This window comes from Mus musculus, chromosome 13 (assembly GCF_000001635.26).
Source record: "Mus musculus strain C57BL/6J chromosome 13, GRCm38.p6 C57BL/6J".
In the NCBI taxonomy this organism is placed as follows: domain Eukaryota; kingdom Metazoa; phylum Chordata; class Mammalia; order Rodentia; family Muridae; genus Mus; species Mus musculus.
The window spans coordinates 68,595,492-68,614,705 of NC_000079.6; the positions used below are offsets into that span (position 1 = coordinate 68,595,492).

Here is a 19,214-nt window from a genome sequence, read left to right on the forward strand (position 1 = left end):
AACTGAAAGTTAGTATAACAAGACTCCCCACCCCCCACCCCACCCCACCCCCACACACACTCCTATCCATGCTCAGCCTTCCTCACTAGGTCTGCACTGTCCACAATCCTCCATTGGTCCCTGATCACCTGGTCTGTATTCAGGAGGTGTTCTGCTAGGTGGGTTTGGCCAGATTCCCCCATACCCTCACTTTTCTTCTCTTAATCCGTTATCACCAAACCTGCTCCTTGGCTCCAAGGTCTCACTTGCCGAGGCTGCTTGGCTGATGCCCTGTGCATCTCGTTAGTTTCAGGAACTTTGTGAGACTTGGTAGTTGAGCCTGATTTTGATCTCAGTCAGGCTGAAAGACCCATTGCAGTAGTCCCTACACCTGCAGCCATAGCCCCGAACAGCGCCTGTCTTCTATGCATGCCCATCCCCTTCCTTGCTGTGATAAAATACTCTGAACAGAAGCAATTCAAGGGAGGAAAGGTTCAATTTGGTTTACACTTCAGGCCACAGTCCATCCTTGAGAGAATTCAGGGTAGGAACTCAAACCAGAAACCATAGAAGAATGCTGCTAGCCAGATTGCTTGCAGGTTCATGCTTAGCTATAAAAAGAAATACAGCCCAGGACCTCCTTGCCAGGGACCAGTACATGTACAGTAAGCTGGATCCTCCTACGGCAACAGGGCAATCGAATGTGGGTAACCCTTCTATTGAGATTCCTTTTTCAGGTGACTCCAGGCTATGCTGCGGCCTGACAGTTAAAGCTAACTAATGATAGTGTTTAACTAAAGTGCTATTAGTAAAGTTTTCTTTCGCTGCTAACAAAATGTTGCTGAGTGAAATTGCATCTAGCAGAATTATGTCTGAATGGCTGTGAAAGGGATTTCTATAATGCAATAATTTCAGTCTGGGCTATGCTGGAGCCGAGTCCTCACCATAGTTTGTGTCAACCCCTTCTACCTGCCCAAGTGTGTGTACTTTATCATCTATGCAAGGCTTGCAAAGGGCCTCCCTCAGCTGACCTCTCACTCTGTCTTTGGAAAGGCTGGGAGAGGTGGAAAGGTTGAGAGATTACAGAGGGTATTTTATTTTATTTTATTTTATTTTATTTTATTTTATTTTATTTTATTTTACCGGATACTTTCATGGGGATGATAACATTAACAGGCATGCTCTTGTGACTTCTGTTCACGGGAGAAAGGCGATAACTCTCTTTTCTACGTATCTCCAAGCTCCAGGGAGATGTCCACCTCACTAAATGGTTTCCAGCAAGACTAAAGCCCTTGAGACTTTGGCTTTTGGTGGGATAGTTCCCGTCCTTTTTTAATTTTTTCCTGACTCATGGTCTATGCAGGCAATCTGCCAGTGGAGAATAGAGGAAAGGAGGGAGTGGGGTTCCTGGAGCTGAAGAGGGGGCATGATCAGAGCTGCCTTAAATCCTATGAACTTGACTCCTATGCCACATTCATTCCTCCGCTCCTATGCCCTGCCCACATAGGAAATGCAGCTAAGCAGGAGGCACAGGTAGGTGTACGGCCCATGCTTCCATGCCTTTAGCTTTTCTATTATGTGCAATATACACGTGGCCCTCATTTTTCTGTTGGATCACTCTGTCCGGGATCTTTGAAGCCTTGCTCATCTTTGTCATCTAACTTCTCCAGGTTGTAAGCTCCCTGTGACCCAGGGCTGTTTGTTTCAGGGCTGTACCTTCAGATCTTGACACATAGTAGCTTTCTGTCGTGATCTGCAAAGCTAAAGAATGCCCTGAGACTACAACAAACTGCTGGGAATCAGATGTAGAGGACTGGGTGTGGTCCCCCTGGCAGTTCCTACCTGGAAAGCCAGGTCTCTTTCAGGGTGTGGTGAAAAGAACCTAGAAGGAGGCGTCAAGGAACGTCCCAACCTCTGTCACTAAGTGGATGCTGAGACCAAGGCGTAGTTGCCAGGCAACAGCCGAGTGCAGACGCTTGGAGGGACGCAGAAGCCACCTAACCTGATGGAGGAACTGGCCAAGAAAGAGCGGAGGGCGATGGACCCCGGTGGCTTAAAGAAGGAGGGAAAGGTGGAAGAGGAGGCTGGAAAAGAAGAGGGAAGAGAGGAGGAGGGGGGAGAGGAGGAGGAAGTCACCTCCGAAACCCTGCGTGGCAAACCCCGACCTCTGCCCATCTCAGCACTACCAGCTTTCAGCTACATCCCACCAAGGCACCAGGGCCCCAAGGAGCGCAGCTACTTCAGTCGCGAGGGCCAGGTGAGCAGGTCCAACAAACAGAGCAGGGGTGGGGTGGGGATGGGGTTGCGGGAGGGAGGCGGGGACCGCACTATCAGGGAGGGGCCTGAGGGCCGTAAGGGACCTGACAAGGGCGGGACTTCGGTGCTAGGGAGAGGCCTGGGGCGGGGCCATAATACTGGAGCTGTCCAGACTATGATAGGACAGGACTTCAGGTGTGGTAGTAAAACTGTGACTAGAGGGTTGGGAAGGACTGAGTGCTTCGGATAGTGTTCAGGGAAGTTAGCCAAAGTACGGGGTGGGGTGGGGTGGGGTCACACTACTACTACTAGAGGCGTCAGAGGTGGTGCAGCTCTAGGCAGAGGGTGGTGCCCAGGACAAACTGCATTGAGCTGCAGAGTCCAGAGAAGTTGTATAGGGGTGCAGAACTGTGGATCGCATGTGGAACTGGTCTTGGGGTTGGGTGGGGTTAAATACTGGAGTCTGGGTCAGGGCCCCATGTTACTGCTTGCTTTGTTTTTCTTTTGTTTTTGTTTTTGTTTTTCTGAGACAGAGTTTCTCTGTATAGCCCTGGCTGCATGTTACTGCTTGTGAAGGGCAATTGTGATACATTGATACTAGTGAGGCAGGCATGGTTATCAGGCAAGAAAGAGGCGTTGGGCTGAGGTACAAGGACACCAAGAATATGGCCATCACAACCACGGGTGCAGACACGTCAGGAAGTGGGGATGGGCAGATGTGAGCTTGATGCAAGTGAAGTGTGTCCTGAGGGTGGGAACTGGGATGAAGTGTCCTTCTGGGAACAGTGGAGAAGCCACTACTTGTCCTGAGTAAGTACTGTGAGGACACTGGGTCACTCTTTCCACCCATGATCTATCGGTGGGTCAGTGGAGTGCCAGGGCTGCTCTACTTAGGGTGTCTCAGCTCCCCGGGGTCTGAGGTAGCAGTGGTAACAAGCCCTGGTCCTAGTTACAATGCCTGCAAGGTCCAGGGTGTGGGGAACATCCTCCATTTAGATGGTAGAAACAATAAGAACAATGTCTTAGGGTTACTGTTGCGGTGAAGAAACATCAGGACCAAAAGCAAAGTAGGAACAGAATTTCCCTCACTCATAGCCCTGTAGCACAGTTCATCATACAAAAGCAGTGAGGGCAGGAACTCAAGCAGGACAGGAGCCTGGAGGCAGGAGCTGATGCAGAGGCCATGGAGGGATGCTGCTTACTGGCTTGCTCACTATGGCTTTGCTCAGCTTGCTTTCTTATAGAACCCAGGAGCAGGGTGGCACCTCCCACAATGGGCTAGGCCCTCATCCATCAATTATTAATTAAGAAAATGACTTACAGGCTTTCCTGCAGCCCAGTCTAATGGAGGCAGTTTATTAATTAAGGTTCTCTCCTCTCAAATGACTTCATCATACAGAGCAGTGCCTAAAGTCTCCTGTAGGAGGCTCTCTTCCAGCTTCTCCATATCTTGGCACTCACTTGGAGCTAAGCCCCCCTTCTCTCCCCAGGCTCATAGCAGGCCTGAATCCCTGTTCCCAACTCCTTGACATCCCCAGTAGTTTCTGGGTACACAGGAGGAGAGCTCTCAACTCTTCACTGTTCTCACAGAGTCTGGGTGCATAGGAGTTTGAGAACTCTGTCCCAGCCACGGCCATTTCTCACTCGCAGCTGGGACTCATATCTTAGACTGCATTTTGCCCCCCACCCCTGAGCAGTGGTGTGTCTGTAAGGAATAAACACAGCCTAAGTGGAAACGCAGACCCTCAGTGTAACAACAGTCAGCTATTGAATTAGAAAGGTTATGCTTTACATACACTGTGAACCTAATCTGAAGCAGCTTCTTGGGTTAATTATGAAATCGAAGGAACATTGGCATGGTTTTGTTTCAGTGGCTATTTATGAGCAAAAACTGCTCATATCAGTATTTCATGCATACCCACGTGGACAAACACCGTAGAAGGTTCTTTCTTGTACTAGTTAAAATTAAGTTCTGTTTGTGTAGAAAACTTCCCAACATAGGGACAAAGTTGTTCTCCAGGTCACATGAGATAAACTGGGGTGTCGGGTGCTCTGTCTGATAAGAGGCAGCTCCAGGAAACTTTTCTTTATGCAAAGTAGAGTGCTTTTTGATGAAAAGCAAAATAACAACACAATCTCAGCCACTGTTTTTTTTGTTTGTTTGTTTTTGTAGTTGTTGTTGTTTTTCGAGACAGGATTTCTCTGTGTAGCCCTGGCTGTCCTGGAACTCACACTCTGTACACCAGGCTGGCCTCGAACTCAGAAATCCACCTGCCTCTGCGTCCCAAGTGCTGGGATTAAAGGCCACTGTTAATACTTTCAGAACTCACACACAGATATACAGACACACACAAAGACACACACACACTCACAGACACACATAGACACACACATACACACACACATAGAGCCACATAGATACACACACACACACACACACACACACACACACATAGACACACAGACATACAGACATCAAAAATTTAGATATCAGCTTTTACACACATACACACACACCTAGACATACAGACACACACAAACACTCACACATAGACACACACATAGAGACACACAGACATACTGACACATACATGGACATATACACACAAATACATAGAGACACATAGACACAGACATACAAACACACACACACAGACATAAACACACAGAGACATACACACACACAAAGGCACACACATATACAGATATACACACACATACAGATATATACAGACAGACACTCACAGACACACAAACACAAATATATACAGACATATACACATACACAAAGGTTCACACACTTACAAACACACATAGACACACAGACATACAGATACACACAGACACACACACACATAGAGGCGCACAGACATGCAGTTACACACAGACATACACTCACAGACATACATAGACATAGAGACACATGGACATATACACACAGACACACATACATACATACACACAAAGGCACACACATTCACAGACACACATAGACACACAGACATACATACACACAGACATACACACATAGAGATACACAGACTTACAGACACACACAGATACACACTCACAGAAACACACAGACACACACATAGATACTCACAGACACACACAGGGACACACTCACATATACACACAGACATACACATACACATAGAGACACACAGACTTACAGACACACACATAGATACACACTCACAGAAATACACAGACACACACATAGATACTCACAGACACACACAGGGACACACTCACATATACACACAGACACACAGACACACACACACACACACAGACACACACACTTGATTTAGGTAACCAGTGTGGCATGAGATGTAGTACACCCAGTATATATACAGCTAGCAATTGCTCTTTAGCTGTAGCTCCTAACAATTAGTTTCTTTTCACTAATTGTCCATTCCCAGCAGCCCACCCATGAACTGCCCAGCCCTCCTTCCCTTCAGAGAGGAATGCAGAGGACCGCAGTAAAGATGAGCATGTGGCTGGCAAGTGTCCCTGATCTTCTAACTCATCCACCCCAGGGAGTCCACCACAGTCCTGCTTTGCAGGCTGCAAACTTACTTAAGACCCCGGTAATGTGGCTGAATAAGATGATAAATTTGTCCTCTCATGCTACCATCTAAAATGTGGTCAGCTCCTGCACTGCTCCCTAGGGGGCTCTAGCAGCCTGTCTTTCCCTGAGAAATACACTTCCAGAGGCTGCAGAGCAGACTCGGTTCAAAGGCGTTTTTAAATTACTTTTTTCTCCTTCTGTTGTGCACAGCGGTTCTGCCCCCTGAAATGGAAAAGCCGAGTCAGAGGAAAATGCCCTTTTATGAAGGTTTTTATTAAATCCCTCAAAGTATAACAGTGACATTAAAAAGAAATCGCCTAAGTGGCTTTAGAATGTGTTTTCCGGCGTGCTAGGGTGGATTGTAGAAAGCTGTTTGGAGGAAAACTGTGTTCCACAGGCCCCACTCTGGCTTTGCTGGGATTATCCAGAATCCATTCTGCATGTGTGGAATTGCAGACGTGGAGGCGAGGGCTGATGGTGTCCTTATGTGTCACAAGCTCTCCCTCCCTGCCTGCAGAATGTCCTTCATCCAGGGCAGTAAGAACTTCCAGCGTATGAAGGCTCATGCAGTCTGTCTAGAGCTGCAAAGCAGAGATTCCTAAGGACGACAGCCAGGGTAGAATAAACAGGGGTGTGATCCCTCAGTCCCTCACGCATGATGCCCTGTCACCTTAGACAGCCATCATATTTGATCGCATGTGCTAAAGCAGCTGTAGAGCTGTGGCCATGTTCCTGGTAGGGTCTAGGGATCTTGTCTTGACTGTCCAGTAGATTCACAGCCACGCTAGTAGAATGCAGAGCACCTTCTTGCACGCCCACCCCTCCCTACTCATTTCTCCCTTTCCCTTTGCAACTATTCCTATCTAGCCTATTAAAATTCCACTTGCTTATCTTACTGTGGCTCTTCCCCTAGTGAATTTTCAGCTGCCCCAGGGTGGGTGGTGGGTGGGGCAGGAGCTAATTTTTGTCTTGCTATCTCTTCAGCAATCAGAATAGAGACTGGCATACCCTGGGTACTCCAGAAACACCTGCTACGTGGTAGTTAAAAGAGGGATGAATATATGGAACGGAAGGCCTAAGTCACCTTTTTCGAAAAGTGCATTTAGTAAACCAGGGGTTTCTGTTTGGAGTATGTGTGGTTTAGTACTCTACCCGTGGGACAATCAGGGTCGATCACACCTGCCTCTCACCTTGTGCTAGCAGCAAGCCTGTTGTCCAGTGACCTGTCCCCAGGAGTAGCATGTCCTAGAGTGTGTACCAGAGCAAGATTGAGCCTTCCTCCGAGTCAGGTGGAATCTTGTCAATGGAGGGAGCCCAGCTTCTCTTGGGAGCTCAGCCACAGGGGAGAAGAGGAAGAGAGGAGACCACTGTGTCTTTCTGCACGGAGGACATTCTTACCAGCAACACTGCCCACAAACAGGCGTGGCATGTCCTTTGGCCACGTGCCTCTACATGCAGTGCTATGGCTCTGATTTTGTGTTCACACACAGAGGATCACACAAACATTTGTATGTTTTGCAGTTTTCTCATTGGTGTGTATGCAGGGTGTACATGTCTCTGTATGTCCATATCTATGGAGACCAGAGGACAACCTTGAGCCTTTGAGCATTGACAGGGTCTCTCACTGTTGTGGAGATTGCCAAGGAAGCAAGAGTGGGTGGTCAGTGACCTCCAAGGGTCTGCCTGACTCTACCTTTCAACTCTGGGATGGTAACTGTGAGCCACTATGCCTGGATTTTTTTTTTTTTTTTTGAGACCAAGCTCCAACACATGAGCTCTTAGGGATCACGTTCCAGCTCTGGCAGAAGTGAATTGATAAAAGTGAATGACACAGACAACAAAGGCTGAATCTCTGGCCTCAGTGATGGGTCTGAGAACTAAGGCAGGATGCATGGAGTCCACCTACTCTTCCAGAGCGAGACAAAAGTGAGTCAGTTGAAAGGAATTCTGCCAATTTCAGCTCAAGAGTAAAATATTCTTATGTGAGAAGTTGTAAAAATCGTCAAAGCTTATGATTCCAATGCGCCAGGAGAAGGAACAGGATCTTATCCGCAGGCAAGCCGTGGAGAACAGTTAAGCACAGACCTTCAAAGGTTCTGATACCCACTCTTGACAAGCTGCAGCCTTCTAGACTACAGAGTTGTGACTCCTGTTAACATTTTCTTAGCTTAGCCTACTGGCCTGACTCCCAAGGATAGGCTCTGGGCTTACCAGAACTCAAACAAGGCCCTAACAGAATCAATGACCTTGGAGATTTACAGTTTTGAAAGTAGGTCATATGCTTGTGGGCAAGTAGCTTTGAAGAGAGGAGTAGCAGCCACTGACAAGTAATTTCCACTGTAGTCAGGATGAGCTAGGCCATGCCTGAGCAACCCAGAAGCTTAACCAGTATCATGGCAGAGTTTGTTCTTACTAATCCACAAGACTCATTTTTAGCATCACGTCTGAACTCTATGCTTGGTTGGCTGCCCTCATCTGGCAGCACTGAGAATATTTTTTTAATTTAAAATTTATTTTTATATTTTTTATTTGTTTATGTTCTGTTTGCATGTATGTCTATGTATGCCTGTTTTTTTTTTCTGCAGTGAGCAGTTAGTTTCATAAAAGGGCAACATTGGAATGAAGACAATAAGTGTCATATGACAGACATTGATTCATTTCTCATGTTTTGCCCAATGTGAGTACTGGAAAGCTCTTGGTGCAGTGATTTGACAACCCACTGTGCCTCTTTTAAAAACATATAAAAATTATAATGAGGGTTATTTATATCTTTATTTGAAAAGGACATGAATTTTATTATATACGCACTGATAATTATGTATATGACTAGGATGCATTTGACGTCATATTCAGCTCCCCTCCCTACTTGCAGCCTATCTTGGACACTTCTCCCTCCTCCTTCCTTCTTTCTCATCTCCATCCTCATCCTCCCCTTTCCCTCATCCCCATCTTTATCCTCCCACTCCTCCCCATCTATCTTCCTCCTCTTCCTCCTCATCCCCATCCTCTTCTTCCTCCTCCCTCCCCTTTCCCCTTCTCTTCCATCTTCTTGTTCTCCTCTTCCTCCTTGTCCTCCTCTTCTGTCTCCTCCCCCTACTTCTCCATCTCTTTCTCTTCCTCCACCACTATATTCTCCTCTCCCTCCTCCTCCTTTGCCATCTCTTCCACCACCTCTTCCATCTCCTCTTCCTCCTCCTCTTCACAACTCACCTGAGTCAAATCAGTGCTCCCCATATGCACATTGGTGTTGAGAGCATTGGGTCAAACTCCTATAATCCATACTCCTGAAGAAAATTGACTCTCCATCCCTCAGTAGCCATCACCTGCTGGAATCTTCTCAATCAGGTGTGGGATCACGTAGACTCTTTCCCTGTGATGGTGGATATTAACTGGCTTATTCTTATTCAGGCCTGGTTTCTCTCTCAGTGGTTCCATGGTTTACAGAGCCTTGTAGTCTCCAGGACAATGGAGTCATTAATTGAATTCTCTGAATTCTTCATACACAGAGATTGAGCCTATATGCCTAGAGATAGCATGCCGTGGCATCTTAGCACCTTCCTAGTTCAGACTACTATAGGACAATAGAGAACTGACTCTGTAACTTGTTCTCAAATAGAAATGTGTTTGGTGAGCCTATAGTATTATTCTCATTGCAGTTACATAAAAATATGTGGCACAGGCCTTCAATGCCAGCACTTGGGAGGAAAAGGCAGGTGGATCTTTGCATTCTTGGCCAGCCTGTTCTATAGAACAAGCTCCAGGGCAGCCAGGACTACACAGAGAAACCCTGAAACTCTATCTTGAAGAAACAAACAAAAAAGAAAGCACCACAGGCAGCCTTAACTAAATTGAGTGGGACATACACACATATTCACACACATGCACACACACACACACACACACACACACTACACATTCACACATGGAAGTACAAAGGGTCATCTTGTACAAGTGTGGGAGGAAGATGGACAAGGGTAACGGTGAATGTGATCACAGCACATTGTCACACACATGTATGCATAAGCATGTGACAAATTGTCAAAAAGATTATGAAAGTGTGCACATCTCTTTTGTTCCTTTCCCACAGAATTTAAGTATTTCAATCTGATAAAGAAGAACATGTTTATATTTGATGTCATAGGAAAAGGAGGAGAAAAGAAAGGACCTGGGTCCCAGTTTATTTTAAACCTCACGCTTGTGATTTGTGTGAGAGTGTAACTTCTGGAAAGTGGAGAGCTTTCCACTTGGATCAGTCAGGACAAGACTAGTTTTGCTGCAGCAACAAACAACCCCACAGAGCTCAGCGACTTGGTTTCTCATGCAAAAGGTCCAGTAGGGTCGGCAGTATGCCCTTGCACAGTTAAATCACTCAGCAGCCACCTCCTGGGCTGCTCCCACTCCAGGCAACCTGGCTCTGGGTGCTGGTTCTTCCATACTTCTGGCTGAGGCGGCACAGGTCGCTTCAGATCACATTCCATTGGGTAGAACTGGTCACGTGTCTTCACTAAAGGAGCCAGAGCAGCAGGAGGAGGAGCAGGAGGAGGAGGAGGAGCAGGAGGAGGAGCAGCAGGAGCGGCAGGAGCGGGAGCGGTAGGGGGAGCAGCAGGGGGAGCAGCAGAGCGGGGAGAGGGGGAAAAGGGGGGAGCAGCGGGAGCAGCGGGAGCAGGAGGGAGGAGCAAGGGAATTCCTTGTGTCGTCAGGAGTAGAGTATAATTGTGTATTAGTGACGTTTTCCACTCAGGTGGTCAGCAAATTGAGTTTACCAGAGGAGTGTGCTCCTTAGGCTTCTGGCCCTGCTTCAGTAGCCTCTGATTTAACCCCACTTTGGCTTCCCAGTTGTTCTGAACACAGCTGCTTTTGTAGAGTGTATTGGGCAGCACAAAGTGGTCCAGGCTTAATGGCTTAAAACAATGGTAACTTACCTTTTGGAGTCCTGGAGAGTGGAATGTTCAGTCCCTTTTGTGGGCTCAGAGGGAAACACCTTTGTTTCTTTATAGCCATCTTCTTGTCCTGTTCAGACCGTCTCTCCTGATATATGTCTCTATTTCAAATTCCTGCTCCTTGAGAACACCATTCACATTGCATAGTGCTGTCTTATGCTAGCATGACATCACCTTAACTGAGTACATCTTCAGCAACCCTGCTTCTGAGCAGGGCAGCATTCCATATTCTCTTGTATAAAACTTCAACTCGAGGGCTTCTGGAGGACAAAACCCAACCCACAGCACCTGAGAAGTTGCTTTCCAGAGTTCTAGCTGTAGTAGCTAGCTGTGTGATTATCAGAGATGCCAAGGTATGTCCACAAAACCAGAGCACACAGATCGTTACCACGTCTACAAGCTCAGAGCACACAAGAGCTTAGCATCCCTTCTTTTAAGCCACTGCATTTTTCCATGCTGTCATTTTATTTGTAATATTTTAGCATTTTATTATTTTTATATATTTGTATGTGTGTGTTTTTCCTAGGCTCAGACTATAGTCTCACTTAAAGTGAGGGCCCTCCATTTCTGTCCTGGAGCCTAAAATGGCCCCTTAGAGTTATTTTTAGCTCATTTTCCATCACTACAATGAAATACCCAAGGCTATGTGTCTTATAAAGAAAATGTTTATTTAGGTCATGGTTCTCAAGTTTCCAGAAACCACAGGTACTAATGGTCTCACTGGCTGAGCATCCTGGAGCAGTCAGAGCACACTGAGAGGCCAGGAGCATGCTCCCTGCAGTGGAGCATGGCTCTCTGAGAGGCTGGGACTGAACACAATGGCCTCTCTGTCTCACTCAGTATAGAGCGACCAGACTGCCCTGATAACCTCACCTAAAGTCAGCCATCTTGGAAGGCACCACCTCTTGCAATGTGTTCAGATCAAGTCCAGCCCTTTTAATACCTAACAATGGATATCAAATCTCCACAGCTGAATTATTTCCCAAACTGCAGAAGGAACAGACCCAGTAAAACATGGGAATGGAAGACACAGACAACCGTTGAGCAGATGACATCCACACACTCAACTGGCTAGAGACTACTCAGTAACAGGATTTGAAAGCACAAGAGGTAAACTGAAGGCAGGACATCAGATGTCACATGTAGCACACACCGTTTCCATGTTTAAGCAATGCTCAAAATGCAAGCAGACAAAGGCAGAGGTCACAAGTTAATATTTTCTGTTTTGCTCTTTTTTTAAAGCTAAATTCCAGAGAAAGGCAGGTGAATCTGAGAGATTTTAATTGTGCAGCACCAAGTCTGTGTTGTGATAGCATCTCAGTCCCGATTGGTTTTTATTAAAATCATCTTGCTTCAAGCCACAAAGGAATACAAGAACAAAAGATGAAAGCTCTGTAATGGAAGACACACTTCGGCTCAGCTCAGACACAGGAGACGGATAGTGTTTTGCTCTGTGAGGCTGCCCGTCTGCTAGTAATTTTTTTCCTTTTAGTCTTATTCTTCAGCAGTAGAAAAATTCATCCTTTTTCCCCCCTCTGGAACATTCTGAATATGCAGCACACACGCGGCAAGGGTAGGATGGGGCGGGCTGGTAGGGTGGGGCTGGGAGCTCCTGGGTTTTCATCAGCCCTTGCCCAGAAGCAGTGAGCTTCCTAATCCAGATCAACATGGCCCAGGCGCTCGCAACGCCCTGGAATTGGGAGGAGGCAGCATAGACTCTTAGCTGCTCCTATTTACAGAGTTTTAGGAGACCTCGTTAAAATGAAAACCAATAGACTGTTTTGTTTTGTTTTGCTTTGTTTTTTCGTTTCTCCTGGGAAGTTGCATATTGCAATAGGTTTCTGTGACGTGGAGCATCTGTAACAGTGATTACAAGCCCCCTTTCTCCTTGAATCTGTTCTTCTGTCATTGGGTCTCCTTCTCAGATAAGCTCCGCCCCCTAGCAGAACCCACCCCACTCTGGAGGGGTGGCCTGGCCGAAAGCTCGAGGCAAGAAACACAGCACAGTTTGTTTCCTTACTGTTCCCTTCCTGGCAGTTTGTTTCCTTACTGTTGGTGCTTCCCCTCTTCTGCGGCTCCCATTACCTGAGCAGACTACACGCCCAGTGGGAGCACTGTTGGGCGTGGGATGGGGAAGACCGCCCACGCCTACTTTTGCATACGGTCCTCAGCGGTTAGAAGAGAACAACTTGATCACAAGGGTTCGTCCTTCATGCTGTCAGCTGTGGCTGACCTCCTTCTACCCTACAGACAGCACAGGGATAGCCAGGGCAGGAGGGCTTGCAGACAGAAAACTGAGACCAGACCATATGCCTAACTACCATCCGATTGCTTAAGAGAGAGATGACTCAGTAGTTAAAAGTGCTTGCTGTTCTTCCAAGGGACCTGAATTCAGTTTCTACCACCCACACCAGGTGGCTCACAGGTGTCACCCACATCAGGTGGCTCACAGGTGTCACCCATATCAGGTGGCTCACAGGTGTCCATCACTCCATCTCCAAGAGATCTGATGCCCTCTACTGGCCTACAGACAGCTTGGTACAACTCCACCTTTCCATATATGGATTCATTCACTCACACAGAAGTACACACACACACACACACACACACACACACACACACACACACACACACTACAGTGGGCGTTCAGGTTAGTGCTGTCTTGCTGTGGGCCTCTCCCCAGCTTAGCCAGTAGCTTTATGCCTCAAAAGGCCTAGAAGAGGGATGGGCCCACCACTCCTGCAGAGTGGGTGCCAAGTTTGAACTTCCTCTGTGCTACTGAAGGGTCCTTTCTGTTTCTCCCAGAAAGCATTGCTCTGCCTGTGAGGGCTGGAGGCCATCAGCTTCTGCAGCAACAGATCTGCACTGAGTGTTCATGACTGAGATTTCTTTGTCACGACTTAAAATGGGTTTTTAAAGAAACTTAGATTTATTTGATAAGCAAATGCCTATTTTAGAGAGTCAAAGTGATTGATGTTTTCTTTGTGACATTTTCCTTATTGCTTTTATGCGTGGGAGGGCCCTCATGGGCTTTCTTTTGCTTTTATTTTCCTAGTTCCTCTAGAATTTACTTTTGGCTACAGTGTAATGTGAAGATACAAGAACTAGTTGATGTTATAGCACTGAATGCTGAATTTAGTCAATTCTTCACGGAGTTAGTGTTTCTCACAGCCCTGTCTAGATCATGTGTTACCTGATCAGGAGACACAACCCAGGGCAGGTGGTGCAAACACGCTAATGAGAGCTGTGATGCAGAGAGAGAAGCCACTGCCTCCAGTGACAGACCAGGAATGGCTGAATTTAGTGAAGCTGGGATACTCTCAGTGAGGGAAAGTTCCCTGCATATCTGGCAAAACTCTTAGAAATCCTGGAACTGCAATTCTTAAAAACCATGCTGTCTCCTTCACTGGATGGTAGATACATCAGGTTCTACCAGATTTGAGCTGATCAAAGTCTACCTGGTGGTCAGTCCATGAGTGCCCTCATTGCTTGATGCTGCATTGCTAGCTATTCCCATCACTGCCAGAACGCTGGGTTCCTGCACTCGGTAAACAAGTGTTTTCCAGTCCCCTCAACATCCGTGTGCATTTATTCTTTCCACACACTAGTTTGTCTCTGTCCCACAGAGTGAATCATTTTAGTATCACTATTAGGAAAAACAAACACCCAAACCAAACCACCGTAGCACAAGTGAGACAGCAGGTGATCACCTCCAGTCTCACAGATAAACCAAGTCTGGTTTCATTGCTGAGGGAATCGGGACATCTAGAGCAACAAACCCAAGCCTGATGCGTGAGATGCTGGTTAAATACCACCTAACCCACATATTACTTCTTCTGCTGGGTACCACACGAGCAGATTGATTAAGAAAAAGGTGAGGAAGAGATGCAGAGATCTACAGAACATAGTTATATTAACAGGTCCTCTTCCAGAATATCTAAGCTGTGTGTATGTACATCTAGGTCTGTGTAAATGCATGCTTATGTTATATATGTAGGCATATTACACATACTCATGGATATCAGTTTCAAAGTCCTATAGCTGTACAGAGGGCTTAAGAAAAATATTTTTGTCTCTCAAGAGGTAGGTTTGAATATAGGCAATTTGACCACTGGCCATTCGAAGGATGACTGCTGCTTGGTTGTATTGTCATAGCATCCTGTTACTGCTGAGTTTTCAGAGCAGAACAAGGCTGTAATATTAGACACTCTGAGAGCAGGTCTTGAGGGTGGTGCCCTCACGAACAGGTTTCGTGCCTCCAGAGAAATTTGAATGAGCCTCTGTGGTCTTTCTCCCTTGTGATGGTGCTGCACAGCAGTGTTGCATATGAAGCTGAAATCAGCTCTCCACAGACGCTGAGTCTGCCCACACCTTGATCGTGGGTGTCCAGCCTCTAAACTGAGAAACATATTTTGTTTATGAACTTCTTGGTCCACACTATTTCCTCACGGCCACTTGAGCCACGGCTGAGGTCTGAACTCTTGCAGCAGTGTCGGAGGGGACAGACTTTGAGGAATATCTCAAGGAGGAATACTGGAGGGCCAGAAAGAGGTGCTATTGAACATCTGCAGTCAGACTTGGTCCTCAACACACTGCATTTACTGCATTTGCTGGTGGGGTCTGAGCTCCTTTCTGCTCCAGTTCACAGCTGGGTCTGCCATGCGTGTGTGTGTGTGTGTGTGTGTGTGTGTGTGTGTGTGTGTGTGTGTGTGTGTATGTGTGTGTGTATGTGTGTGTGTGTGTGTGTGTGTGTGTGTGTGTGTGTGTGTGTGTGTGTGTGTGTGCTTCCTCAGTGCCTGCTCACATGAAGGAAACTCTACACTCTTCAGTCCCCACTGCAGAGTCTTGGTTTCAGTGCTGTTTCAGATATCACTGCCTCATCCTTCAAACACACCCGTGACTCTCTCTGTTTATTCCCAGACAGGGATTGTCTCCCTCTATGACTGTGTTTTTAAGAGGAGACTAGATTATAACCAGAAATTACACCGAGATGACAGAGAACATGCAAAGAACCTGGGGCTCCATATTAATGAGGAGGTAAGATATGATAATGATATTAACAGACTGTCAAAGCTGGGCACATGTGAACGTACCCATGCATACACATATACACACATACAGTGTGAATGTATGTGCACAAATATATACATATTTACATATGTGCATATGCATATACATATATATTGGTTACACATATGTATTATGTGTGTTCATGTGCATACATGTGTATATTTTGAATGTTTAAATATATATGTGTGTATGTATGTGTACCTGTGTATACATTTTCACATCTCTATATGTATGAAATGTGAGAACATGCAGATATCTATGCACATATGTACATGTATTTCATATATGTACACGAGCACAGGCTTGTATATGTATATATTTGCATGTATGTATATGTGCTGATGTGTGTATATGTGACCACTTGCAAATATTTGACACTGTGTTCTGTATGCTTTCTGTAGCTTAATTTATGTGTCTGACATCTATTTTATTGTGCTGAGAAGTTAACATGCTTCTGTACTGTGACTCCATTTTTGCATTAAATTTTCTGATTTGTTCTAGGGAATTGGATAATTTAAGGAGAGTAAAATTAGGAAGCTCTTTTCAATAGACAGGAGTCCTTACTCACTTGCCCACTGAGCCCTGGCTACAACAGCATTTCTAGGGACGCTGGTCTTTATTTACCCCAAGTCTAATCCTCAAGTCCCCACCATATGGGGTGCAGCTCTGCTTTGATCCCCCCAATGTTTCCAAAGAAGGTGCTTGTTCTGAGGCGGCTAGCTCATGCCATCTTGCCCCGCTCAGCACTCTTGAGTTGGAGTTAAGTGATAAAGGCACATGGTATCACTTATTTCATGGTCATAGGATTTTAAAATTTGCTTATGTCGTTGCATTCTGCATCTGAATTGAAATTCTTGTTTTCTGATGAGAAGAAAGTGGCTCTGATGACACACTGTTTGATGCTCTCCTCTCTCCTCTGGAGGGAACATAAAGGGACTTGGGAGCAAGCCCTGTCCTTGTAGAGCTGACATTCTGACAAACAAAGAAGAGTAAGAGGCAAAAGACAAAGAAACAACCTGGTTTCATGTTGATGAATAACATGCACGGAGAGCTCTTTAAAGCACAGAGGTGGTGAACGGGCTGAGGAGGTTCTGGGGAGAAGGGTCAGGAAAGACTTCCGGTGCCATCCAGGGACTTGAGTGATTGGGGCTCTGTCAGTGAAATGGACAAACAGGATGAGTCTATTAACATGAGCAGACTCTTAAAGCTCCAGGCTGTTGTTCTATATGCGGGATAAAGAGAGGCTGGCAGAGGGCAGGTGAGGGGAAGGGAAGAGGAGGAACAGGACCTGAAGTCAGACCACTAGTGGTGTCTGGTTCAGCGTCTTACTTCTCCTCCAGATAGCAGGGTAGTAGAGGGTCGTGCGCAGAGGGACTGGAGTCTTTCTGGCTTTGCAAACACAGGTATCATTGAGACGTCGCCTGGGTGAGACATCTGATGGACCGGCCACTGTACTGATGCATTGTGGGTAGAAAGGTTTCTGTGCTCACAGTGGTGTCTGCGAATTTCATCTTCCCAGGAACAAGAAAGGACTGTGCCAGTGCTGATGTCCTCTGTCTATGGGAAACGCATCAATCAGCCCATTGAGCCCCTAAACAGAGACTATGGCCATGTGAGCCACGTGAAGACCGACTTCTACAGGAAGAACGAGATCCCCAGCATCAAGGGGCCCGGCTTTGGGCACATCAATCCAGCCTGAAGAAGTCGTGTGGTTTCTAGGGCACTCTGAGGTACCCTATCAGCAAGTGATGTAGTATACGAACCATTTTCCTGTTCATGTCACCTGTAGCTGTAAGAATGTTCTTTGACTGCAGGAGGATAAGCACGTGCATATCTAAGGTGGTCCTGGCTCAGAACCTGGAAAAGCACCTTTCCTTATGTTGAAAGCTTTAGGGTAAGGATTTTCACTGGACTTATTTAAAATGACACTGACTGATTCATTCTGAGACCCTGAATAAAAGAAAAGCTTGCCTCCCGTTGGTAGCAGCTGTGTTTGTTTTGTGGGCTGGCTCTTCACTTTGCAAGGATTTGTTGGGGAAGGGGTCACAGGAGAAACGTGCCGGTCCTTCTCCCTGCCCACAATGCAAACAACCCCTTTTCTGTTTCTCTGAGAGGAACAAAAATGGCTCTCAACATGACTGAGCACTTTGTTTTCTTGAGGTCATAGATAAACTGAATTTTGAACAATGGAGCATTAAAGCCCCCTGTACATCCATACTGCCACCCCTCCAGGGAGAATGTGTTACAGATTCAGGGCGCAGGCTGGACTCTGGGAAAAGTCTGCCTGTTACGTTCTCTCTCTGTGATCTGATGTTGTGTCATCTTTAGGTGAAATTTCTAATCAGAATACTGCCAGAGTACAGCCATGCTCAGGGTTCACAGCCCTGAGCACTGAAACTGTCCTTACCCTTGTTATTCTTCACACAGAGGTTTGAACCCAGGACCTTGCACACTGTGCCCCTGAGATCTATCTGCAGCCCATGGCTGTCACTTTGGACAGCAGTTTCCTCTTCTGGAAGCAGCTGATTTTAACCCAGGTTGGAAGTATTTATTTTGCAAGAGAATCTGACATACACTCAAGCACTAAGATATATTTTTAATGAATGTATTTTTGGAAGAAAGCATCTCTCATCTACTGCGATTGAATTTCCCAGAGCTGAGCAGTTAATGGGCAGGTGATGCAATTAATTTTGGTGCTCAACCACTGGTTTTATTGTTTTGAATCTGCAAGATGGTTTCATGATCCAAAATTGCTGGCCATTTCAAGGATGAGTAACTCCTAAATACTTATATTCCGAATTTTCCAGTGTTGTTGCTCTTTTTCCCCAAAATAAATAGTAGTATATTGTGAGTTGCTCTTGGGCACATTAAACTATACTTGTAATAATATAAAAAAGAAAATTAAATGGATTTCTGTTCGCTTCTCCTCTCTAATTAATGAATACCAGGTAGAGACATCTTAAGGGGGATACTATTATTATTATTATTATTATTATTTTTAAAGATTTATTTTAACTTAGGTGTATGTGTGTACATCTGTGTGTGGATATGTGCACAGCTGCTGGTGCCTGCTGAGGTCAGAAGAGAATGTCAGATCTCATGAAGCTGGGGTTGTGGTAGCTGTGAAAACCATGATCTCATGGATGCTGGGAAGTGAACTTGAGGCCTCTGCAATAGCAGTGTGCAGTGTCAAGTGCTGAGCCTCGTCTCCAGTTCAGAGAGTACATTCCTGTATTAATAGATTGTGTTTCCACTTATCCAACCACCACCACTGTTTGGTGTTGGTTCCTGCACGCGGATGCTGATAAATAAGCAAAGGAAGGCAGAGAAGATCTGAGGGCCACTGGCTTCTGAAGATCAGTCAGGAGGCAGAGAGAGCACCGGAGGTCTGATTG

General features: G+C 46.1%; 1 protein-coding gene and 1 long non-coding RNA gene across 2 annotated transcripts; one reads left to right on the forward strand and one right to left on the reverse strand.

Moving 5' to 3' along the window:
- Window positions 1–1,947: 1,947 nt before the first annotated feature.
- 1700001L19Rik (RIKEN cDNA 1700001L19 gene) lies at window positions 1,948–18,740 on the forward strand. Its single transcript, NM_027035.1, has 3 exons — window positions 1,948–2,236; window positions 15,670–15,786; window positions 17,339–18,740. Exons 1-3 carry the CDS (start codon window positions 1,985–1,987, stop codon window positions 17,516–17,518), a joined length of 549 nt encoding a protein of 182 aa, NP_081311.1. The 5' UTR covers window positions 1,948–1,984; the 3' UTR covers window positions 17,519–18,740.
- Gm34903 lies at window positions 6,062–8,302 on the reverse strand. The gene is made up of 2 exons (XR_382605.2): window positions 7,000–8,302; window positions 6,062–6,407 (listed from the first exon to the last, which is right to left on the reverse strand). It is a non-coding gene; the product is annotated as a predicted gene, 34903 (long non-coding RNA).
- Window positions 18,741–19,214: the final 474 nt, after the last annotated feature.